Consider the following 19,115-nt stretch of genomic DNA (forward strand, 5'->3'; position numbering starts at 1 on the left):
AATTGAGAAGGAGGGGGGAGGGGAGAGAGGAGGATGGAGATGAACTGAGAAGGAGGGGAGAGGGGAGAGAGGAGGATGGAGATGAATTAGGAGGGACGGGGGGAGGGGATTGGGGGGAATCGAAGAGAGGAAGATATGGGGATGGGGGGTGGGATAGGGGGGAAGAGGATAGGGGAATAAGGGGGAGGTGGATAGGGGTAATGGGGATAGAGTTGAGTGTATGTGTGTGGTGTGGTTTGTGGTGTTTGTGTGCGTTGTGTGTGTCTATGTGTGGTGGGTGTGTGTGTGTGCGTGTGTGTCTTTGTGGTGTTTGTGTGCGTTGTGTGTGTCTATGTGTGGTGGGTGTGTGTGTGTGCGTGTGTGTCTTTGTGGTGTGTGTGTGTGTGGTGTGTGTCTGTATGGTGTGTGTGTGTGTGGTGTGTGTCTGTATGGTGTGTGTGTGTGTGCGTGTGTGTCTTTGTGGTGTGTGTGTGTGCGTGTGTGTCTTTGTGGTGTGTGTCTTTGTGGTGTGTGTCTGTATGGTGTGTGTGTGTGCGTGTGTGTCTTTGTGGTGTGTGTGTGTGTGGTGTGTGTCTGTATGGTGTGTGTGTGTGCGTGTGTGTCTTTGTGGTGTGTGTGTGTGTGGTGTGTGTCTGTATGGTGTGTGTGTGTGTGGTGTGTGTCTTTGTGGTGTGTGTGTGTGTGGTGTGTGTCTGTATGGTGTGTGTGTGTGTGGTGTGTGTCTGTATGGTGTGTGTGTGTGTGGTGTGTGTCTGTATGGTGTGTGTGTGTGTGGTGTGTGTCTGTATGGTGTGTGTGTGTGTGGTGTGTGTCTGTATGGTGTGTGTGTGTGTGGTGTGTGTCTGTATGGTGTGTGTGTGTGTGGTGTGTGTGTGTGTGGTGTGTGTGTGTGTGCGTGTGTGTCTTTGTGGTGTGTGTGTGTATGGTGTGTGTGTGTGTGGTGTGTGTGTGTGTGTGTGTGTGTCTTTGTGGTGTGTGTGTGTGCGTGTGTGTCTGTATGGTGTGTGTGTGTGTGGTGTGTGTCTGTATGGTGTGTGTGTGTGTGGTGTGTGTCTGTATGGTGTGTGTGTGTGTGGTGTGTGTCTGTATGGTGTGTGTGTGTGGTGTGTGTCTGTATGGTGTGTGTGTGTGTGGTGTGTGTCTGTATGGTGTGTGTGTGTGTGGTGTGTGTCTGTATGGTGTGTGTGTGTGGTGTGTGTCTGTATGGTGTGTGTGTGTGGTGTGTGTCTGTATGGTGTGTGTGTGTGTGGTGTGTGTCTGTATGGTGTGTGTGTGTGTGGTGTGTGTCTGTATGGTGTGTGTGTGTGGTGTGTGTCTGTATGGTGTGTGTGTGTGTGGTGTGTGTCTGTATGGTGTGTGTCTGTATGGTGTGTGTCTGTATGGTGTGTGTGTGTGTGGTGTGTGTCTGTATGGTGTGTGTCTGTATGGTGTGTGTCTGTATGGTGTGTGTGTGTGTGGTGTGTGTCTGTATGGTGTGTGTGTGTGTGGTGTGTGTGTGTGTGGTGTGTGTCTGTATGGTGTGTCTGTATGGTGTGTGTGTGTGTGGTGTGTGTCTGTATGGTGTGTGTGTGTGTGGTGTGTGTCTGTATGGTGTGTCTGTATGGTGTGTGTCTGTATGGTGTGTGTGTGTGTGGTGTGTGTCTGTATGGTGTGTGTGTGTGTGGTGTGTGTGTGTGCTCCACCAGAGTGAGGGAAGGCTCAGGGTTAGGGTCAGGGTCAGGGTTAGGGTTAGGGTCAGGGCTGCTGGAGGACCAGATGTTGACGGTTCGGTCCTCTGATGCACTCAGCCACCACTGTCTGCTGTGGCTCCAACACACCCTGCTCACGGCCTTGTCATGACCTACACACACACACACACACACACACCACACCACACACACAGAATAACTGTTTATTTGTCAAACCAGTCTCCTCCACCAGGAGCAGCAGCCATTTGTGTACATACTGCAGTGAAGTCAGCCAGATCACACAGAGCTAACATAGAGTCTGATCCAATATCCTGTCAACCTGAAGAGTCTGATCCAACATCCTGTCACACCTGTAGAGTCTGATCCAACATCCTGTCACACCTGTAGAGTCTGATCCAACATCCTGTCACACCTGCAGAGTCTGATCCAACATCCTATCACACCTGAAGAGTCTGATCCAACATCCTGTCACACCTGTAGAGTCTGATCCAACATCCTGTCACACCTGCAGAGTCTGATCCAACATCCTGTCACACCTGTAGAGTCTGATCCAACATCCTGTCACACCTGAAGAGTCTGATCCAACATCCTATCACACCTGTAGAGTCTGATCCAACATCCTATCACACCTGTAGAGTCTGATCCAATATCCTGTCACACCTGTAGAGTCTGATCCGACCACATCAGACAAACCTAATCAGCCCTCTTTACACCCTCAGTATGCTGATTACCCACCAAACGCAGATGCAAAGGAACCATAGAGTTGGGGGGGGGACTTCCCCAATCTGCACGTGAGGCCCTCCTGCTAACTTCAAAGGGCCTGTTTGAGACTACACGTCTCATTTGTGCTCTTTGAACAAAAAACATACGTTGATCAGAACTTTTGAGGAAAGTTCTTCAGACTTCACCTTTACCACAATAGTAGACTTTAATAAATTAATTGTAAATATATTTTGACGTGTGCATGTTCACTAATGTTACAATTGGCTCTACACTTAATCCACAATAATGAACAAATTAATTACTAAAAATGAGATTAATGATTATATATTAATTCCTTAATCTCCTAAAACCAATAATAAGGTGGTGCCCCATTCTAAACTAAATACTTGATTATAAATTAAGCATTTATATTCTTAAAAAGCAAACCCCACCCCAGCCCACCTAACCCCAGCCCACCTAACCCCAGCCCACCTAACCCCAGCCCACATAGCCCCAGCCCACCTAACCCCAGCCCACCTAACCCCAGCCCACCTAGCCCCAGCCCACCTAACCCCAGCCCACCTAACCCCAGCCCACCTAACCCCAGCCCACATAGCCCCAGCCCACATAGCCCCAGCCCACCTAACCCCAGCCCACCTAACCCCAGCCCACATAGCCCCAGCCCACCTAGCCCCAGCCCACCTAACCCCAGCCCACCTAACCCCAGCCCACCTAGCCCCAGCCCACCTAACCCCAGCCCACCTAACCCCAGCCCACATAGCCCCAGCCCACATAGCCCCAGCCCACCTAACCCCAGCCCACCTAACCCCAGCCCACATAGCCCCAGCCCACATAGCCCCAGCCCACCTAACCCCAGCCCACCTAACCCAGCCTACCTAACCCCAGCCCACCTAACCCCAGCCCACCTAACCCAGCCTACCTAACCCCAGCCCACCTAACCCCAGCCCACCTAACCCAGCCTACCTAACCCCAGCCCACCTAACCCAGCCTACCTAACCCCAGCCCACATAGCCCCAGCCTACCTAACCCCAGCCCACCTAACCCCAGCCCACCTAACCCCAGCCCACCTAACCCCAGCCTACCTAACCCCAGCCCACCTAACCCAGCCTACCTAACCCCAGCCCACATAGCCCCAGCCTACCTAACCCCAGCCCACCTAACCCCAGCCTACCTAACCCCAGCCTACCTAGCCCCAGCCCACCTAACCCCAGCCTACCTAACCCCAGCCCACCTAACCCCAACCCACCTAGCCCCAGCCCACCTAACCCCAGCCCACCTAACCCCAGCCCACCTAACCCCAGCCCACATAGCCCCAGCCCACCTAACCCCAGCCCACCTAAACCTGAGGCTTTCATCGTCCAATCACATCTAGCTGGCCAGGACAAACAACCAATAGGATGACTGCAGTTTTAACAAGGAATAGCCTTACTGAAGCCTTATATAGCCTTACTTCTGATTCAAACCAAATATGGATTACATTTAGTTGCCATAATAAATAATGATAAAGATAATGGTAATGAACACTTCGAGTAGGGAGGGAGGGAAGGAAGAAAGAGGGAGAAAGGAGGGAGGAGAGATGGAGGCACAGAAGGAAAGAGGAGAGAGGGGGGAGAGATGGAGAGAGGAAAGTGGGAGGGAGGCTGTTACCGGTGTAAACTGCAGGGTGTCCAGTTAGAGTAGACTTGTACAGCAACACAGATCGGTCTCCCATGCCACAAAGAATCTGCTTCCCATCTCCTGGAGAAAGACCCAGAAAGAGACAGAGAGACACAGAGAGAGAGGATATCTCTGGGCAAAGGGCCTTCTGCAAGCCGTGCTGCTAGATATGTATCTAAAAGTCACAACCTGAGGGACATTGAATCAACCTTGTATGACTGTTAAAACCTTTCTGTATCTTAACATGCATTTATCTGTTACTTTTCTACAGTCCCCAACTTACTATGCTACTGTTATTTTGCCATATTATTATTGTTAGACTCCTTGTTAATTGTTATATATACAGTATATATACAGTGTTTCCCACACATAGACTAATTAGTGGCGGTGCGCCACAGAATCAACACCGGCCGCCACATATAGCGTTTCGTTATTTCTTTTTTTACAATATTTAAACATGCAGCATATTTGTTCAGCTGCATTTCCTTTCCCTGCTCTCCCTCCATCTCTCAGTCACTCACGAGTCTCTCAAATACACACACACACACACACACACACACAGTCACAACGTCAGCACACGTTAGCAACAACACTCTGCGATATCAGCAAAGCTTCAGCATTAGTACCGTAGCTAAAAGTCTAGGAAAGTTGAGGCTACTTTTCGCTAGGTTCCTACTAACACGTCTTAATCTGCTAGACCAGTAGGTTCCCCTTCGTTCTTTTGGTGAGCAGTCCCACGCCACAAATTGCTTTCTAATCTGTGGAAAACACTGATATTTATATACAGTACTGTGCAAAAGTCTTAGGCACAATAAAAATAAATAAAAAGTTAAAGACAAAATGCTTTAAGAAATAATGAAATATTTTTTTTACAAAAGATTTAGCAAAATTGCACTTTTATACCGCTGTCAAATAAAAAAATTATATTACATATATTTCTTTGATTAAATGTTGCATTCAAATCTGATACACTTAAACGAAAAAATGTAGCAACATTAAATTTAGATTTACTATAATTCTAATGTATTTTTACTACAAATAGGTACGATACAAAACTTTCTGCATCACTGTAAGTACCTCATCTGCCTCCTCACCGACGAGACACCAGAGATGTCGCCTACTAATTAATAAACTGCTTTGCGCAATTCCTGTGTTGTTCTTAACTACAAATGAAATATTAATAATAAAAGCTGCCTTCGTGTACACACCGCCTTCATCGAAACATGTAATTCAAGAAAAGCTGTAGCATTTCATCGAAGAAAAACACTATAAGTACATTATTTGTGTAAAAAATCTTGGGTGCCCAAGACTTATGCACAATACTGTATGTTAAAATGTCCATTCAATATGGACTGCTTTGGCACTACTGCTCAACCCGAACTGTCATGCCAATAAAGCATTCTGAACTTAACTGAACTGAGAGAGACAGAAAGAGAGACAGAACAAGAAAGAGAGAGACACAGGGAGAGACATCAGAGGAGAGAAACAGAGAGAGAAAGAGAAGCACAAAGAGAGAGATACACAGAGAGAGAGACACAGAGAGAGACACAGACAGAGAAAGGCACACAGAGAGACAGAGACAGAAAGAGAGAGAGGAATAGAGAGAGAGAGAGAGAGAGAGAGAGAGAGAGAGAGACAGAGAAAGGCACACACAGAGAGAGACGTCAGCAGAGAGACACAGAGAGAGCCCTCAGCAGCACTCAGTAATCCTCCATATGGCCTGCCACCAGGTGAGGTGGGAAAAGCCTTACCTGAATACTGGCAGCAGCAGACAGGTGTGGGGGAGGGGCCTGTGCTCAGGTGAGCGTGTAGAACACTCGGCGCCACAGTGTCTGATGGGTAATCTCTCAGCAGACTTCTAGGAGACAACACACCAAGAGGTTGACACAGGAAGCACGGTGGTAGGTCATTCACCTCCAGAAGGTCAATTCCAGGTTGAATCCATCAAGCTGGTTCTGGGGTGACTGCACCAGAAGCCCAGCTCACCTGGAGTGGTCGGGCTTCGTGTGACCTGGGGTCTTCGGAACATTGGTTTTGGGTGAAAACATGGTCCTCCTAGAAAGACACATTGGTGCTCAGAATAATTTTTCATCCAGACTGAGCCTACTGCTACTCTGCCCTGGCCCTGGTCTATCTACCCTGGTCTACCTACCCTGGTCTACCTACCCTGGTCTAACTACCCTGGTCTATCTACCCTGGTCTATCTATCCTGGTCTATCTATCCTGGTCTATCTACCCTGGTCTATATACCCTGGTCTATCTAACCTGGTCTACATACCCTGGTCTATCTACCCTGGTCTATCTACCCTGGTCTAACTACCCTGGTCTATCTACCCTGGTCTAACTACCCTGGTCTATCTACCCTGGTCTACATACTCTGGTCTATCAACCCTGGTCTACACACCCGGGTTTATACACCCTGGTGTACATACCCGGGTCTATATACCCTGGTCTACATACCTTGGGCCCTGGTGGTATCCTGATGACCGCACCTGGGAGTGGAACACCAGAGGCTGCTCTCTGACCCCTGAAACCACACACACACTGCTGCTGTTACTGCTGTTGTTACTGCTGCTGCTGCTACTGCTGTTACTGCTGCTGTTACTGCTGTTGTTACTGCTGCTTTTACTGCTGCTGTTTCTGCTGTTACTGCTGCTGTTTCTACTGCTGTTACTGCTGCTGTTACGGCTGCTGTTACTACTGCATTACTGCTGCCGTTACTGCATTTACTACTGCTGTTACTGCTGCTGCTGTTGCTCCTGCTGTTACTACTGCTCTTACTGCTGTTACTTCTGCTGCAAGTGCTGCTGTTACTGCTGCTGATACTGCTGTTACTGCTGCACTGCTGTTACTACTGTTACTGCTGCTGAGGACTGGGGGGGTAGTTACTGCTGCAGTTACTGCTGCAGTTACTGCTGCAGTTACTGCTGCAGTTACTGCTGCAGTTACTGCTGCAGTTACTGCTGCAGTTACTGCTGCCGTTACTGCTGCCGTTACTACTGCCGTTACTACTGCTGTTACTGCTGTTACTGTTGCTGTTACTACTACTGTTACTGCTGTTGTTACTATTGCTGTTAATGTTGTTACTGCTGCTGTTACTACTGCATTACTGCTGCCGTTACTGCTGTTACTGCTGCTGTTACTGCTGCTGTTACGACTGCTGTTACTGCTGCTGTTAGTGCTGCTGTTACTACTGCACTGCTGTTACTACTGTTACTGCAGCTGAGGACTGGGGGGGGGGTAGTTACTGCTGTTACTGCTGCTGTTACTGCTGCTGTTACTGCTGCTGTTACTGCTGTTACTGCTGCTGTTACTGCTGCTGTTACTGCTGCTGTTACTGCTGCACTGCTTTTACTACTGTTATTGCTGCTGGGGCTGGGGGGGGTAGTTACTGCCGTTACTGCTGTTACTGTTGTTGGGGACTGGTGGGGTAGTTACTGCTGTTACTGCTGCTGGGGACTGGTGGGGTAGTTTCTGGTGGGGTAGTTACTGGTGGGGTAGTTCCTGGTGTTACTGGTGGGGATGTTACAGGAGGGGTAGTTCCTGGTGTTTCTGGAGGGGTAGTTCCTGGTGTTACTGGTGGGGATGTTACAGGAGGGGTAGTTCCTGGTGTTTCTGGAGGGGTAGTTCCTGGTGTTACTGGTGGGGATGTTACTGGAGGGGTAGTTCCTGGTGTTACTGGAGGGGTAGTTCCTGGTGTTACTGGTGGGGTCATTTCTGGAGGGGTAGTTCCTGGTGTTTCTGGTGGGGTCATTTCTGGAGGGGTAGTTCCTGGTGTTACTGGTGGGGTCATTTCTGGAGGGGTAGTTCCTGGTGTTACTGGTGGGGTAGTTTCTAGAGGGGTAGTTCCTGGTGTTACTGGTGGGGTAGTTACTGGAGGGGTAGTTCCTGGTGTTACTGGTGGGGTCATTTCTGGAGGGGTAGTTCCTGGTGTTACTGGTGGGGTCATTTCTGGAGGGGTAGTTCCTGGTGTTACTGGTGGGGTCATTTCTGGAGGGGTAGTTCCTGGTGTTACTGGTGGGGTCGTTTCTGGAGGGGTAGTTCCTGGTGTTACTGGTTGGGTAGTTACTGGAGGGGTAGTTCCTGGTGTTACTGGTTGGGTAGTTAATGGAGGGGTAGTTCCTGGTGTTACTGGAGGGGTAGTTACTGAAGGGGTAGTTCCTGTTGTTACTGGTGGGGTAGTTACTGGAGGGGTAGTTCCTGGTGTTACTAGTGGGGTCATTTCTGGTGTTACTGGTGGGGTAGTTACTGGAGGGGTAGTTCCTGGTGTTACTGGTGGGGTAGTTACTGGTGTTACTGGTGGGGTAGTTACTGGTGTTACTGGTGGGGTCATTTCTGGTGTTACTGGTGGGGTAGTTACTGGAGGGGTAGTTCCTGGTGTTACTAGTGGGGTAGTTACTGGAGGGGTAGTTCCTGGTGTTACTGGTGGGGTAGTTACTGGATGTTGGAACAGTTCCCTCTTCCTCATCCTCTACTCCTGTTAGAACACCCACCTTGATGCAAACTGAACTCACTTTTTCCACCGCCATTAAAACGTGTTTGGTTTCAAAATAAAAACCAATCCTGTCAACTGCAGGCAGGAGAAGGAAAAGTCAAGCAGCTCTATGGTTACTTAGTAAGACAGGCCTCCGAGGACTGGAGGGAAAGAGGGAGAGCGAGAGGGACAAGAGAAAAAGAGTAGAAGACAGAAAGAGAGCGAGGTAGAGGGAGAGGGAGGGAGATATATATATATATATATATATATATATATATAGAGAGAGAGAGAGAGAGAGAGAGAGAGAGAGAGAGATGAAGAGGTAGAGACAGGTCTGAAGAATGGGACCAGTAGAAGACGTTCGGAGGAAAACAGGAGTTGGTGAATATTTGTGGTTTTGGGTCTGATGTTGCAGTCACGCACCAGCTCCTAACTCAGAACACTCACACACATTCACACTCACACACATACACACTCACACACGTACACACTCACACACATACACACTCACACACATACACACTCACACACGTACACACTCACACACACACATACACACTCACACACATACACACTCACACACATACACACTCACACACACACACTGGGGAGTCCTGCTCCTTAGCAGCCTGCCTCCAGCACCTTGCTAACTGTCATCATGGAAACCACAGTCTAAGCTGCTGTCTCCAGCACACACACAGCACACGCACACTGCACGCACACACTGCAGACACACACTGCACACACACACACAGCACGCACACACTGCAGACACACACTGCACACACACACTGCACACACACACACCGCACACACACACACTGCAGACACACACTGCACACACACACTGCACACACACACACCGCACACACACACACTGCAGACACACACAGCACACACACACAGCACACACACACTGCAGACACACACTGCACACACACACTGCACACACACACTGCGCACACACACACACAGCACACACACACTGCAGACACACACTGCAGACACACACTGCAGACACACACTGCACACACACACACACACAGCACACGCACAGTGCACATACACACTGCAGACACACACTGCACACACACACTGCACACACACATTGCACACACACACCGCATACATACCGTACACACACCATACACTGCTGTCTACTGCAGAGAGGTGCGCAACTGCTGCAGACACTGACCTGTCTGCCTGGTTGTCTGTCTGTCTGTATGTGTCTTTCTGTCTGCTTGCCTGTCTGTCTGTCTGTCTGTATGTGTCTTTCTGTCTGCCTGCTTGTCTGTCTGTGTCTCTCTGTCTGCCTGTCTGTCTGTCTGTCTGTTTGCATGTGTCTGTATGTCTGCCTGCCTGCCTGTCTGTCTGTCTGTATCGATCTGGGAACATACCTGTCTTGTCTGTTACTAGCCAAACAATGTGTTCGCTTAACATCAGCCCCACAGCAATGCTAACATGTTGATAATACTGTAGTAGGCAGAGCCACATCATCACATCATCACTAGCCCAATGCTGATGTGGCCCCCTGAGACAGAGGGAGCTGGTGACTGTCTGCCACCTCCTCTGACACACACACACACACACTCTCTCTCTCTCACACACACACACACACACACATATACCTCCTTTGACACACACTCTGACAAAGACACACACAGACACACCCCTTCTGTGATGCAGTAGCTTGACCACAGCCAGAGCAGCTCTGTAACCATGAGGCTATTCACAGGAAGTGACCTGTGGCCAAACAAAACTTTCAAAGTGCCAGTCAGAAGAAAAACCATAAAACGCTTGCTTCTAAAACCCACATTTAATAACACGTGTGTGTGTGTGTGTCAGGGTATGTGTGTGTGTGTGTCAGGGTATGTGTGTGTGTGTCAGGGTATGGGTGTGTGAGTGAAGGTGCTGACCTGTTTTCTTGGGTTGTTTCGTCTCTTTCCTCCTCAGCTGAGTGTTCAGGGGGGAGCTTGGGATAGGAGGAGCACTGGGAGTAAGTGTGTGGGGGGGGGGGGGGGGGGGGGGGGGGGCAGGAGGGGCAGGAGGGGCAGGGGGAAAGAAACCGTGGTGGTGAAATGAGAGCTCCATGTTGACTTCCTGCTGTGTCAGCACTGTGAGACTACTGAGGCTTTCCTACCAGGGTGCTTCCCCTCCTCCTCACACCATCACCCTCCTCCTCACCCCTCCTCACCCCTCCTCCCTACTCACCCCTCCTCCCTCCTCACCCCTGCTCCTCCTAACCGCTCCTCCCTCCTCACCCCTGCTCCTCCTCACCGCTCCTCCCTCCTCACCCCTGCTCCCTCCTGCTCCCCCTCCTCCTCACCCCTCCTTACCCCTGCTCCTCCTCACCCCTCCTCCCTCCTCCCTCTTGCTCCCCCTCCTCCTCACCCCTCCTCCCTCCTCACCCTTGCCCCCCCCTCCTCCTCACCCCTCCTCCCTCCTCACCCCTGCTCCTCCTCACCCCTCCTCCCTCCTGCTCCCCCTCCTCCTCACCCCTCCTCCCTCCTGCTCCCCCTCCTCCTCACCCCTGCTCCTCCTCACCTCTCCTCACCCCTGCCCCCCTCCTCTTTACCCCTCCGCCCTCCTCCTCCCCCTCCTCCTCACCCCTCCTCCCTCCTCACCCCTCCCCCCTCCCCACCCCTGCCCCCCCCTTCCTCACCCCTCCCCCCTCCTCACCCCTGCTCCCCCTCCTCCCCACCCCTCCTCCCTACTCCTCTTACCTGGGGAAGACAGACAGATGTGTAGGCCAAGCCGGGGCCAGGCTTGCAAACAGACTGTCTATGGAACCTGGCATCTTCACCTCCAACACTGATACTGCAGGAACAAACAGACTGCTGGCCAGACACACCACCTGAGAGAGAGAGAGAGAGACAGAGAGACAGAGAGACAGAGAGAGAGAGAGAGAGAGAGAGAGAGAGAGAGAGAGAGAGAGAGAGAGAGAGAGAGAGAGAGAGAGAGAGAGAGAGAGAGAGAGAAGGGGGGGGGGGCAGAGAGGGAGAGAAAAACAGAGACATAAGTAGAAAGGGGGGTATGGGGTATAGAGAGGGGGAGAGAGACAGAAAGTTAGTGTAGTTAGGTTGTAGTTGGAGTTTAGTTAGGGTTTGTTGGGGGGTAGTTGGTGGGTAAGTAAGAGGGGGAGATGTGGTGAAGCCTCTCACTTGAGAAAGAAAAGTCTCTTTCCTACAGGAAACAAACCACAGGCTTGTAAAACACCTCCCACAATCCTCCAGAAACCATGCAGACTTAATTATATATATTTATAGTTTATATTTATAGTTAAAAAATAACAAAGGTCAAGTATGTAAACTCTAACATGTGGAGGGGGTGTAGTAATATTAACTGTAAACTATCTAATTATTATTAATCCTAATGGGGAGACTTCATGAAACTAAAACAGCTTACATTTGATAAAATAATAGTAAAAAGGGTAATTCCCCTCATGTGACAGCTCCATGTTTCCAATCCTACAGACATGACGGTGGAGACTCAAATAAACTGAACGTCATACACATGTAATCTTAGCACCTAGGATTATTCAAGGTTTTATGATTATCATCGATTCAATTTAGATTACTGATAAAATGCTGAGCAGCCCATCTGGTGAATGAATCCAGGGCTAGTTTGAGTAGAGAACTGAGAAGGAAAGGGGAGAGGCCTGCCCCAGACCTGCAGCTCTTCACTAATGACACACCAAGTCTGCCCTCTGCTGGTGGGACTGGGACATGCAGGCAGGCCTTACCAGGCAGCCTCTAATTTAGGGGCCTACAGCCTCTAACCTACAGGCTACAGTCTCTAACCTAGAGGCTACAGTCTCTAACCTAGAGGCCTACAGCCTCTAACCTAAAGGCTACAGCCTCTAACCTAGAGGCCTGTTCCTGGTTGGGGGTTGAGGACTCACATTGTTGTCTCTTCCTTGGCAGAAGGACCAGGATCCAGCGAGGGTGATGTTCAGACTGGGATAATCTGGAGTGGAACACACACACACAGAAATTATTTTCCTGTATTCATTTCACAATGCTCCTGTACTCTGAGTGTCACATCTATCCTGCTTGTCTGAGTTAGTGACACACCACACAGCAGGAGAGACACAGACAGCAGGAGAAGAGACACACACAGCTGGAGGAGAGACACACACCGCAGGAGGAGAGACACAGACAGCAGGAGGAGAGACACTGACAGCAAGAGAGACACAGACAGCAGGAGGAGAGACACAGACAGCAGGAGAGACACAGACAGCAGGAGAGACACAGACAGCAGGAGGAGAGACACAGACAGCAGGAGGAGAGACACACAGCAGGAGGAGAGACACAGACAGCAGGAGGAGAGACACAGACAGCAGGAGGAGAGACACAGACAGCAAGAGAGACACAGACAGCAGGAGGAGAGACACAGACAGCAGGAGAGACACAGACAGCAGGAGAGACACAGACAGCAGGAGGAGAGACACAGACAGCAGGAGGAGAGACACACAGCAGGAGGAGAGACACAGACAGCAGGAGGAGAGACACAGACAGCAGGAGGAGAGACACAGACAGCAAGAGAGACACAGACAGCAGGAGGAGAGACACAGACTGCAGGAGGAGAGACACAGACAGCAGGAGAGACACAGACAGCAGGAGGAGAGACACAGACAGCAGGAGGAGAGACACACAGCAGGAGGAGAGACACAGACAGCAGGAGGAGAGACACAGACAGCAGGAGGAGAGACACAGACAGCAGGAGGATAGACACAGACAGCAGGAGGAGAGACACAGACAGCAGGAGAGACACAGACAGCAGGAGAGACACAGACAGCAGGAGGAGAGACACAGACTGCAGGAGGAGAGACACACAGCAGGAGGAGAGACACAGACAGCAGGAGGAGAGACACAGACAGCAGGAGGAGAGACACAGACAGCAGGAGGAGAGACACAGACAGCAGGAGGATAGACACAGACAGCAGGAGGAGAGACACAGACAGCAGGAGAGACACAGACAGCAGGAGAGACACAGACAGCAGGAGGAGAGACAGACAGCAGGAGGAGAGACACAGACAGCAGGAGGAGAGACACAGACAGCAGGATGAGAGACACAGACAGCAGGAGAGACACAGACAGCAGGAGGAGAGACACAGACAGCAGGAGGAGAGACACTGAAGGAGGAGAGAGACAGACAGCAGGGGCTTCCTCGAACCATTTCACCAAGGAAAGTTTTCAAAACCTGGCACAATGTAAAGCAGGATTTGCTATGAAGCTGTTGCTGAAAAGAGGTGCTGTTCCGACCTTATGTTCATCACAACTGCAAGCTGTAGTATGATGTCGCCAACAGTTACTAGCAATGCTAATGTATTCTGCCTGTATCTAGCATTGGTAGAATGTCTGACAATTTAGTTTATTGGCAATGGGGCTCAAGTAATTTCATGTTCCTGACTGTGTTTCTTTCGAATAAATAACCTGTGTTGTCATCTAAATCTACAACTCAAGATATATGTTTGTTCAGATCAATTTTAATCTGTTGAAAAGAGTGTTGTGATTTATTTGTACGTTTTTATTTCAAGTCTCCACTTCGATGTTTCAGTGAGTGCAGTTGGACGTGTTGAGTCTTTGCTCTGCAGCTTCGCTCGTAAACAAACCAATCAGCACGCAGCTCATCTATATATTCATGAGCATACCATAAAAGGGAGAAACCCTCTAGTTTCATTCCAGGGCTATTTCACTGGATGCATCAGGGCTCATAGAACAGCACCCGGGCCATTTTCAGCCCAACCAATGTTACATACTGTATGTATTGCAAAACTAACTTAAAGCCTTACTCTCTTCAGAAAGTAACTAACTAACTTTAAAAGAAATGTAACTAGTAACTGTAATTACTTACTTTAAAAAGTAACATTACCCAACTCTAACAAACACACACCAGGATACACACAAACACCAGGGTACACACACACACCAGGATACACACACACACACACACACACCAGGATACACACACACACACCAGGATACACACACACACACACCAGGATACACACACACACACCAGGATACACACAAACACCAGGATACACACACACACCAGGATACACACACACACAGCAGGATACACACACACAGCAGGATACACACACACACACACCAGGATACACACACACACACACCAGGATACACACACACACCAGGATACACACACACACACACCAGGATACACACACACACACACCAGGATACACACACACACCAGGATACACACACACACCACAGTATTATACCTCTGAAACATAGAGTGGTCAAAATCTCGGATGTTGCCAGGTCAATCAGGTACAGACCATCTGAGCTGCCCAGCCACACCCAGCTGGGGAGGACAGAGGACAGGTGGAGAGGAGAGGAGAGGAGAGGAGGAGAGAGGAGAGAAGGAGAAAGGAGAAAGGAGAAAGGAGAAAGGAGAAAGGAGAAAGGAGAAAGGAGAAAGGAGAAAGGAGAGGAGAGTAGGATTCAAACAGACTCATTTAAACACATTAATACATTAACATAATAAGGTTAGCATTTAAAAACATTAAAAAACTACTATTACATGACCAACATAAAATGAAGAGCTGATGAAAGCTGGAGCATGAGAATGTGTGACCCTGGTTGTGTCGTGATTGTGTTGTGTCGTGGTTGTGTTGTGGTTGTGTTATGTCGTGGTTGTGTTGTGTCGTGGTTGTGTTGTGTCGTGGTTGTGTTGTGTCGTGGTTGTGTTGTGGTCGTGGTTGTGGTCGTGTTATGTCGTGGTTGTGTTGTGTCGTGGTTGTGTTGTGTCGTGGTTGTGTTGTGTTGTGGTTGTGTCGTGGTTGTGTCGTGGTTGTGTCGTGGTTGTGTTGTGTCGTGGTTGTGTTGTGTTGTGGTTGTGTTGTGGTTGTGTCGTGGTTGTGTCGTGGTTGTGTTGTGTCGTGGTTGTGTTGTGTTGTGGTTGTGTTGTGGTTGTGGTTGTGTTGTGGTTGTGTTGTGGTTGTGTCGTGGTTGTGTTGTGGTTGGGGTGGTGTTGGGGTGGTGTTGGGATGGTGTTGGGGTGGTGTTGGGGTGGTGTTGGGGTGGTGTTGGGGTTGTGTTGTGGTTGTGTCGTGGTTGGGGTGGTGTTGGGGTGGTGTTGGGGTGGTGTTGTGGTTGTGTTGTGGTTGTGTTGTGTCGTGGTTGTGTTGTGTCGTGGTTGTGTTGTGTTGTGGTTGTGTTGTGGTTGTGTCGTGGTTGTGTCGTGGTTGTGTTGTGTCGTGGTTGTGTTGTGGTTGTGTTGTGGTTGTGTTGTGGTTGTGTCGTGGTTGTGTTGTGGTTGGGGTGGTGTTGGGGTGGTGTTGGGGTGGTGTTGGGGTGGTGTTGGGGTGGTGTTGGGGTTGTGTTGTGGTTGTGTCGTGGTTGGGGTGGTGTTGGGGTGGTGTTGGGGTGGTGTTGGGGTGGTGTTGGGGTTGTGTTGGGGTTGTGTCGTGGTTGGGGTGGTGTTGGGGTGGTGTTGGGGTGGTGTTGGGGTGGTGTTATGTCGTGGTTGTGTCGTGGTTGTGTTGTGGTTGTGTCGTGGTTGTGTTGTGGTTGGGGTGGTGTTGGGGTGGTGTTGGGGTGGTGTTGTGGTGGTGTTGGGGTGGTGTTGGGGTTGTGTTGTGGTTGTGTCGTGGTTGGGGTGGTGTTGGGGTGGTGTTGGGGTGGTGTTGGGGTGGTGTTATGTCGTGGTTGTGTCGTGGTTGTGTTGTGGTTGTGTCGTGGTTGTGTTGTGGTTGGGGTGGTGTTGGGGTGGTGTTGAAGTGGTGTTGGGGTGGTGTTGGGGTGGTGTTGTGGTGGTGTTGGGGTGGTGTTGGGGTGGTGTTGTGGTGGTGTTGGGGTGGTGTTGGGGTTGTGTTGTGGTTGTGTCGTGGTTGGGGTGGTGTTGGGGTGGTGTTGGGGTGGTGTTGGGGTGGTGTTGGGGTTGTGTTGTGGTTGTGTCGTGGTTGGGGTGGTGTTGGGGTGGTGTTGGGGTTGTGTTGTGGTTGTGTCGTGGTTGGGGTGGTGTTGGGGTGGTGTTGGGGTGGTGTTGGGGTGGTGTTATGTCGTGGTTGTGTTGTGTTGTGGTTGTGTCGTGGTTGTGTCGTGGTTGTGTCGTGGTTGTGTCGTGGTTGGGGTGGTGTTGGGGTGGTGTTGGGGTGGTGTTGTGGTGGTGTTGGGGTGGTGTTGGGGTTGTGTTGTGGTTGTGTCGTGGTTGGGGTGGTGTTGGGGTGGTGTTGGGGTGGTGTTGGGGTGGTGTTGGGGTTGTGTTGTGGTTGTGTCGTGGTTGGGGTGGTGTTTGGGTGGTGTTGGGGTGGTGTTGGGGTGGTGTTATGTCGTGGTTGTGTTGTGTCGTGGTTGTGTTGTGTCGTGGTTGTGTTGTGGTTGTGTCGTGGTTGTGTCGTGGTTGTGTCGTGGTTGGGGTGGTGTTGGGGTGGTGTTGGGGTGGTGTTGGGGTTGTGTTGTGGTTGTGTCGTGGTTGGGGTGGTGTTGGGGTGGTGTTGTGGTTGTGTTGTGGTTGTTTTGTGTCGTGGTTGTGTTGTGTCGTGGTTGTGTTGTGGTTGTGTTGTGGTTGTGTCGTGGTTGTGTCGTGGTTGTGTTGTGTCGTGGTTGTGTTGTGTTGTGGTTGTGTTGTGGTTGTGTTGTGGTTGTGTCGTGGTTGTGTTGTGGTTGGGGTGGTGTTGGGGTGGTGTTGGGGTGGTGTTGGGGTGGTGTTGGGGTTGTGTTGTGGTTGTGTCGTGGTTGGGGTGGTGTTGGGGTGGTGTTGGGGTGGTGTTGGGGTGGTGTTATGTCGTGGTTGTGTCGTGGTTGTGTTGTGGTTGTGTCGTGGTTGTGTTGTGGTTGGGGTGGTGTTGGGGTGGTGTTGGGGTGGTGTTGGGGTGGTGTTGTGGTGGTGTTGGGGTGGTGTTGGGGTTGTGTTGTGGTTGTGTCGTGGTTGGGGTGGTGTTGGGGTGGTGTTGGGGTGGTGTTGGGGTGGTGTTGGGGTGGTGTTGTGGTTGTGTCGTGGTTGTGGTGGTGTTGGGGTGGTGTTGGGTTTGTGTTGTGGTTGTGTCGTGGTTGGGGTGGTGTTGGGGTGGTGTTGGGGTGGTGTTGGGGTTGTGTTGTGGTTGTGTCTTGGTTGGGGTGGTGTTGGGGTGGTGTTGGGGTGGTGTTGGGGTGGTGTTGTGGTTGTGTCGTGGTTGGGGTGGTGTTGGGGTGGTGTTGGGGTGGTGTTGTGGTGGTGTTGGGGTGGTGTTGGGGTTGTGTTGTGGTTGTGTCGTGGTTGGGGTTGTGTTGGGGTGGTGTTGGGGTGGTGTTGGGGTGGTGTTGGGGTTGTGTTGTGGTTGTGTTGTGTCGTGGTTGTGTCGTGGTTGGGGTGGTGTTGGGGTGGTGTTGGGGTGGTGTTGGGGTTGTGTTGTGGTTGTGTCGTGGTTGGGGTGGTGTTGGGGTGGTGTTGGGGTGGTGTTGGGGTTGTGTTGTGGTTGTGTCGTGGTTGGGGTGGTGTTGGGGTGGTGTTGGGGTGGTGTTGGGGTGGTGTTGTGGTTGTGTTGTGTCATGGTTGTGTTGTGTTGTGGTTGTGTTGTGGTTGTGTTGTGGTTGTTTTGTGGTTGTGTTGTGGTTGGGGTGGTGTTGGGGTGGTGTTGGGGTGGTGTTGGGGTGGTGTTGTGGTGGTGTTGGGGTGGTGTTGGGGTTGTGTTGTGGTTGTGTCGTGGTTGTGTTGTGTTGTGGTTGTGTTGTGGTTGTGTTGTGGTTGTGTTGTGGTTGGGGCGGTGTTGGGGTGGTGTTGGGGTGGTGTTGTGGTGGTGTTGGGGTTGTGTTGTGGTTGTGTCGTGGTTGGGGTGGTGTTGGGGTGGTGTTGGGGTGGTGTTGGGGTGGTGTTATGTCGTGGTTGGGGTGGTGTTGGGGTGGTGTTGGGGTGGTGTTGGGGTGGTGTTGGGGTGGTGTTGGGGTGGTGTTATGTCGTGGTTGTGTTGTGTCGTGGTTGTGTTGTGGTTGTGTCGTGGTTGGGGTTGTGTCGTGGTTGTGTCGTGGTTGTGTCGTGGTTGGGGTGGTGATGGGGTGGTGTTGGGGTGGTGTTGGGGTGGTGTTGGGGTGGTGTTGGGGTTGTCTCATGGTTGTGTCGGACCTGCTCTGCTCGGGGGAGCAGTATCTGGAGCTACATGAGAGAGAAAACATTGTGAGGACCGGTCTGTCCATCTCCACAGAGCCTGGCTTCTTTTCCACACCTGGAACACACACACACACAACACACACACACATACACATGACACACATGCATCAACATAGGACACACACACACATTATAACCGTGCACATACTGGAGTCGGTTATAGCTCTACATAGTATAGCATTTCAATGGAGTATCCTTGTACATGGCTGTTGACAGGCATCTGCTAAATTAACACACATTCCACTGCCTGCTCCTCCTGTCCAGACTGACTACTGGGTAGCGTGGCATCTCACCCATGTTCTGGGCCTGTGTGTCCAGGTGCTGCTGGTGTCTCTGCTGGTGTCTCTGCTGGTGTCTCTGCTGGTGTCTCTGCTGGGCCTTGTGGAGGTCCAGCCGGCTCACCGTCCGACAGCGGCCGTCCCCAGGCAGGGAGAAGCACCACACCTGGCACAGGGGAT

The 19,115-nt window shown here is 50.9% G+C and overlaps 1 protein-coding gene across 1 annotated transcript in view; it reads right to left on the reverse strand.

Annotated features, from left to right (window-relative positions):
- The window catches only part of wdr27 (WD repeat domain 27), a 62,841-nt gene that overhangs the window by 31,685 nt on the left and 12,041 nt on the right, over positions 1 to 19,115 (reverse strand). The window contains exons 7-17 of the mRNA XM_047028734.1: positions 18,951 to 19,101; positions 18,613 to 18,712; positions 14,792 to 14,874; positions 12,443 to 12,507; positions 11,265 to 11,395; positions 10,458 to 10,531; positions 6,528 to 6,594; positions 6,054 to 6,122; positions 5,819 to 5,925; positions 4,059 to 4,148; positions 1,683 to 1,840 (exon numbers count right to left, since the gene is read on the reverse strand). Coding sequence (XP_046884690.1) covers positions 1,683 to 1,840; positions 4,059 to 4,148; positions 5,819 to 5,925; positions 6,054 to 6,122; positions 6,528 to 6,594; positions 10,458 to 10,531; positions 11,265 to 11,395; positions 12,443 to 12,507; positions 14,792 to 14,874; positions 18,613 to 18,712; positions 18,951 to 19,101 — 1,095 coding nt within the window. The remainder of the gene's footprint in view (positions 1 to 1,682; positions 1,841 to 4,058; positions 4,149 to 5,818; positions 5,926 to 6,053; positions 6,123 to 6,527; positions 6,595 to 10,457; positions 10,532 to 11,264; positions 11,396 to 12,442; positions 12,508 to 14,791; positions 14,875 to 18,612; positions 18,713 to 18,950; positions 19,102 to 19,115) is intronic.

Source organism: Hypomesus transpacificus, chromosome 11, assembly GCF_021917145.1.
Source record: "Hypomesus transpacificus isolate Combined female chromosome 11, fHypTra1, whole genome shotgun sequence".
NCBI classification, from domain to species: domain Eukaryota; kingdom Metazoa; phylum Chordata; class Actinopteri; order Osmeriformes; family Osmeridae; genus Hypomesus; species Hypomesus transpacificus.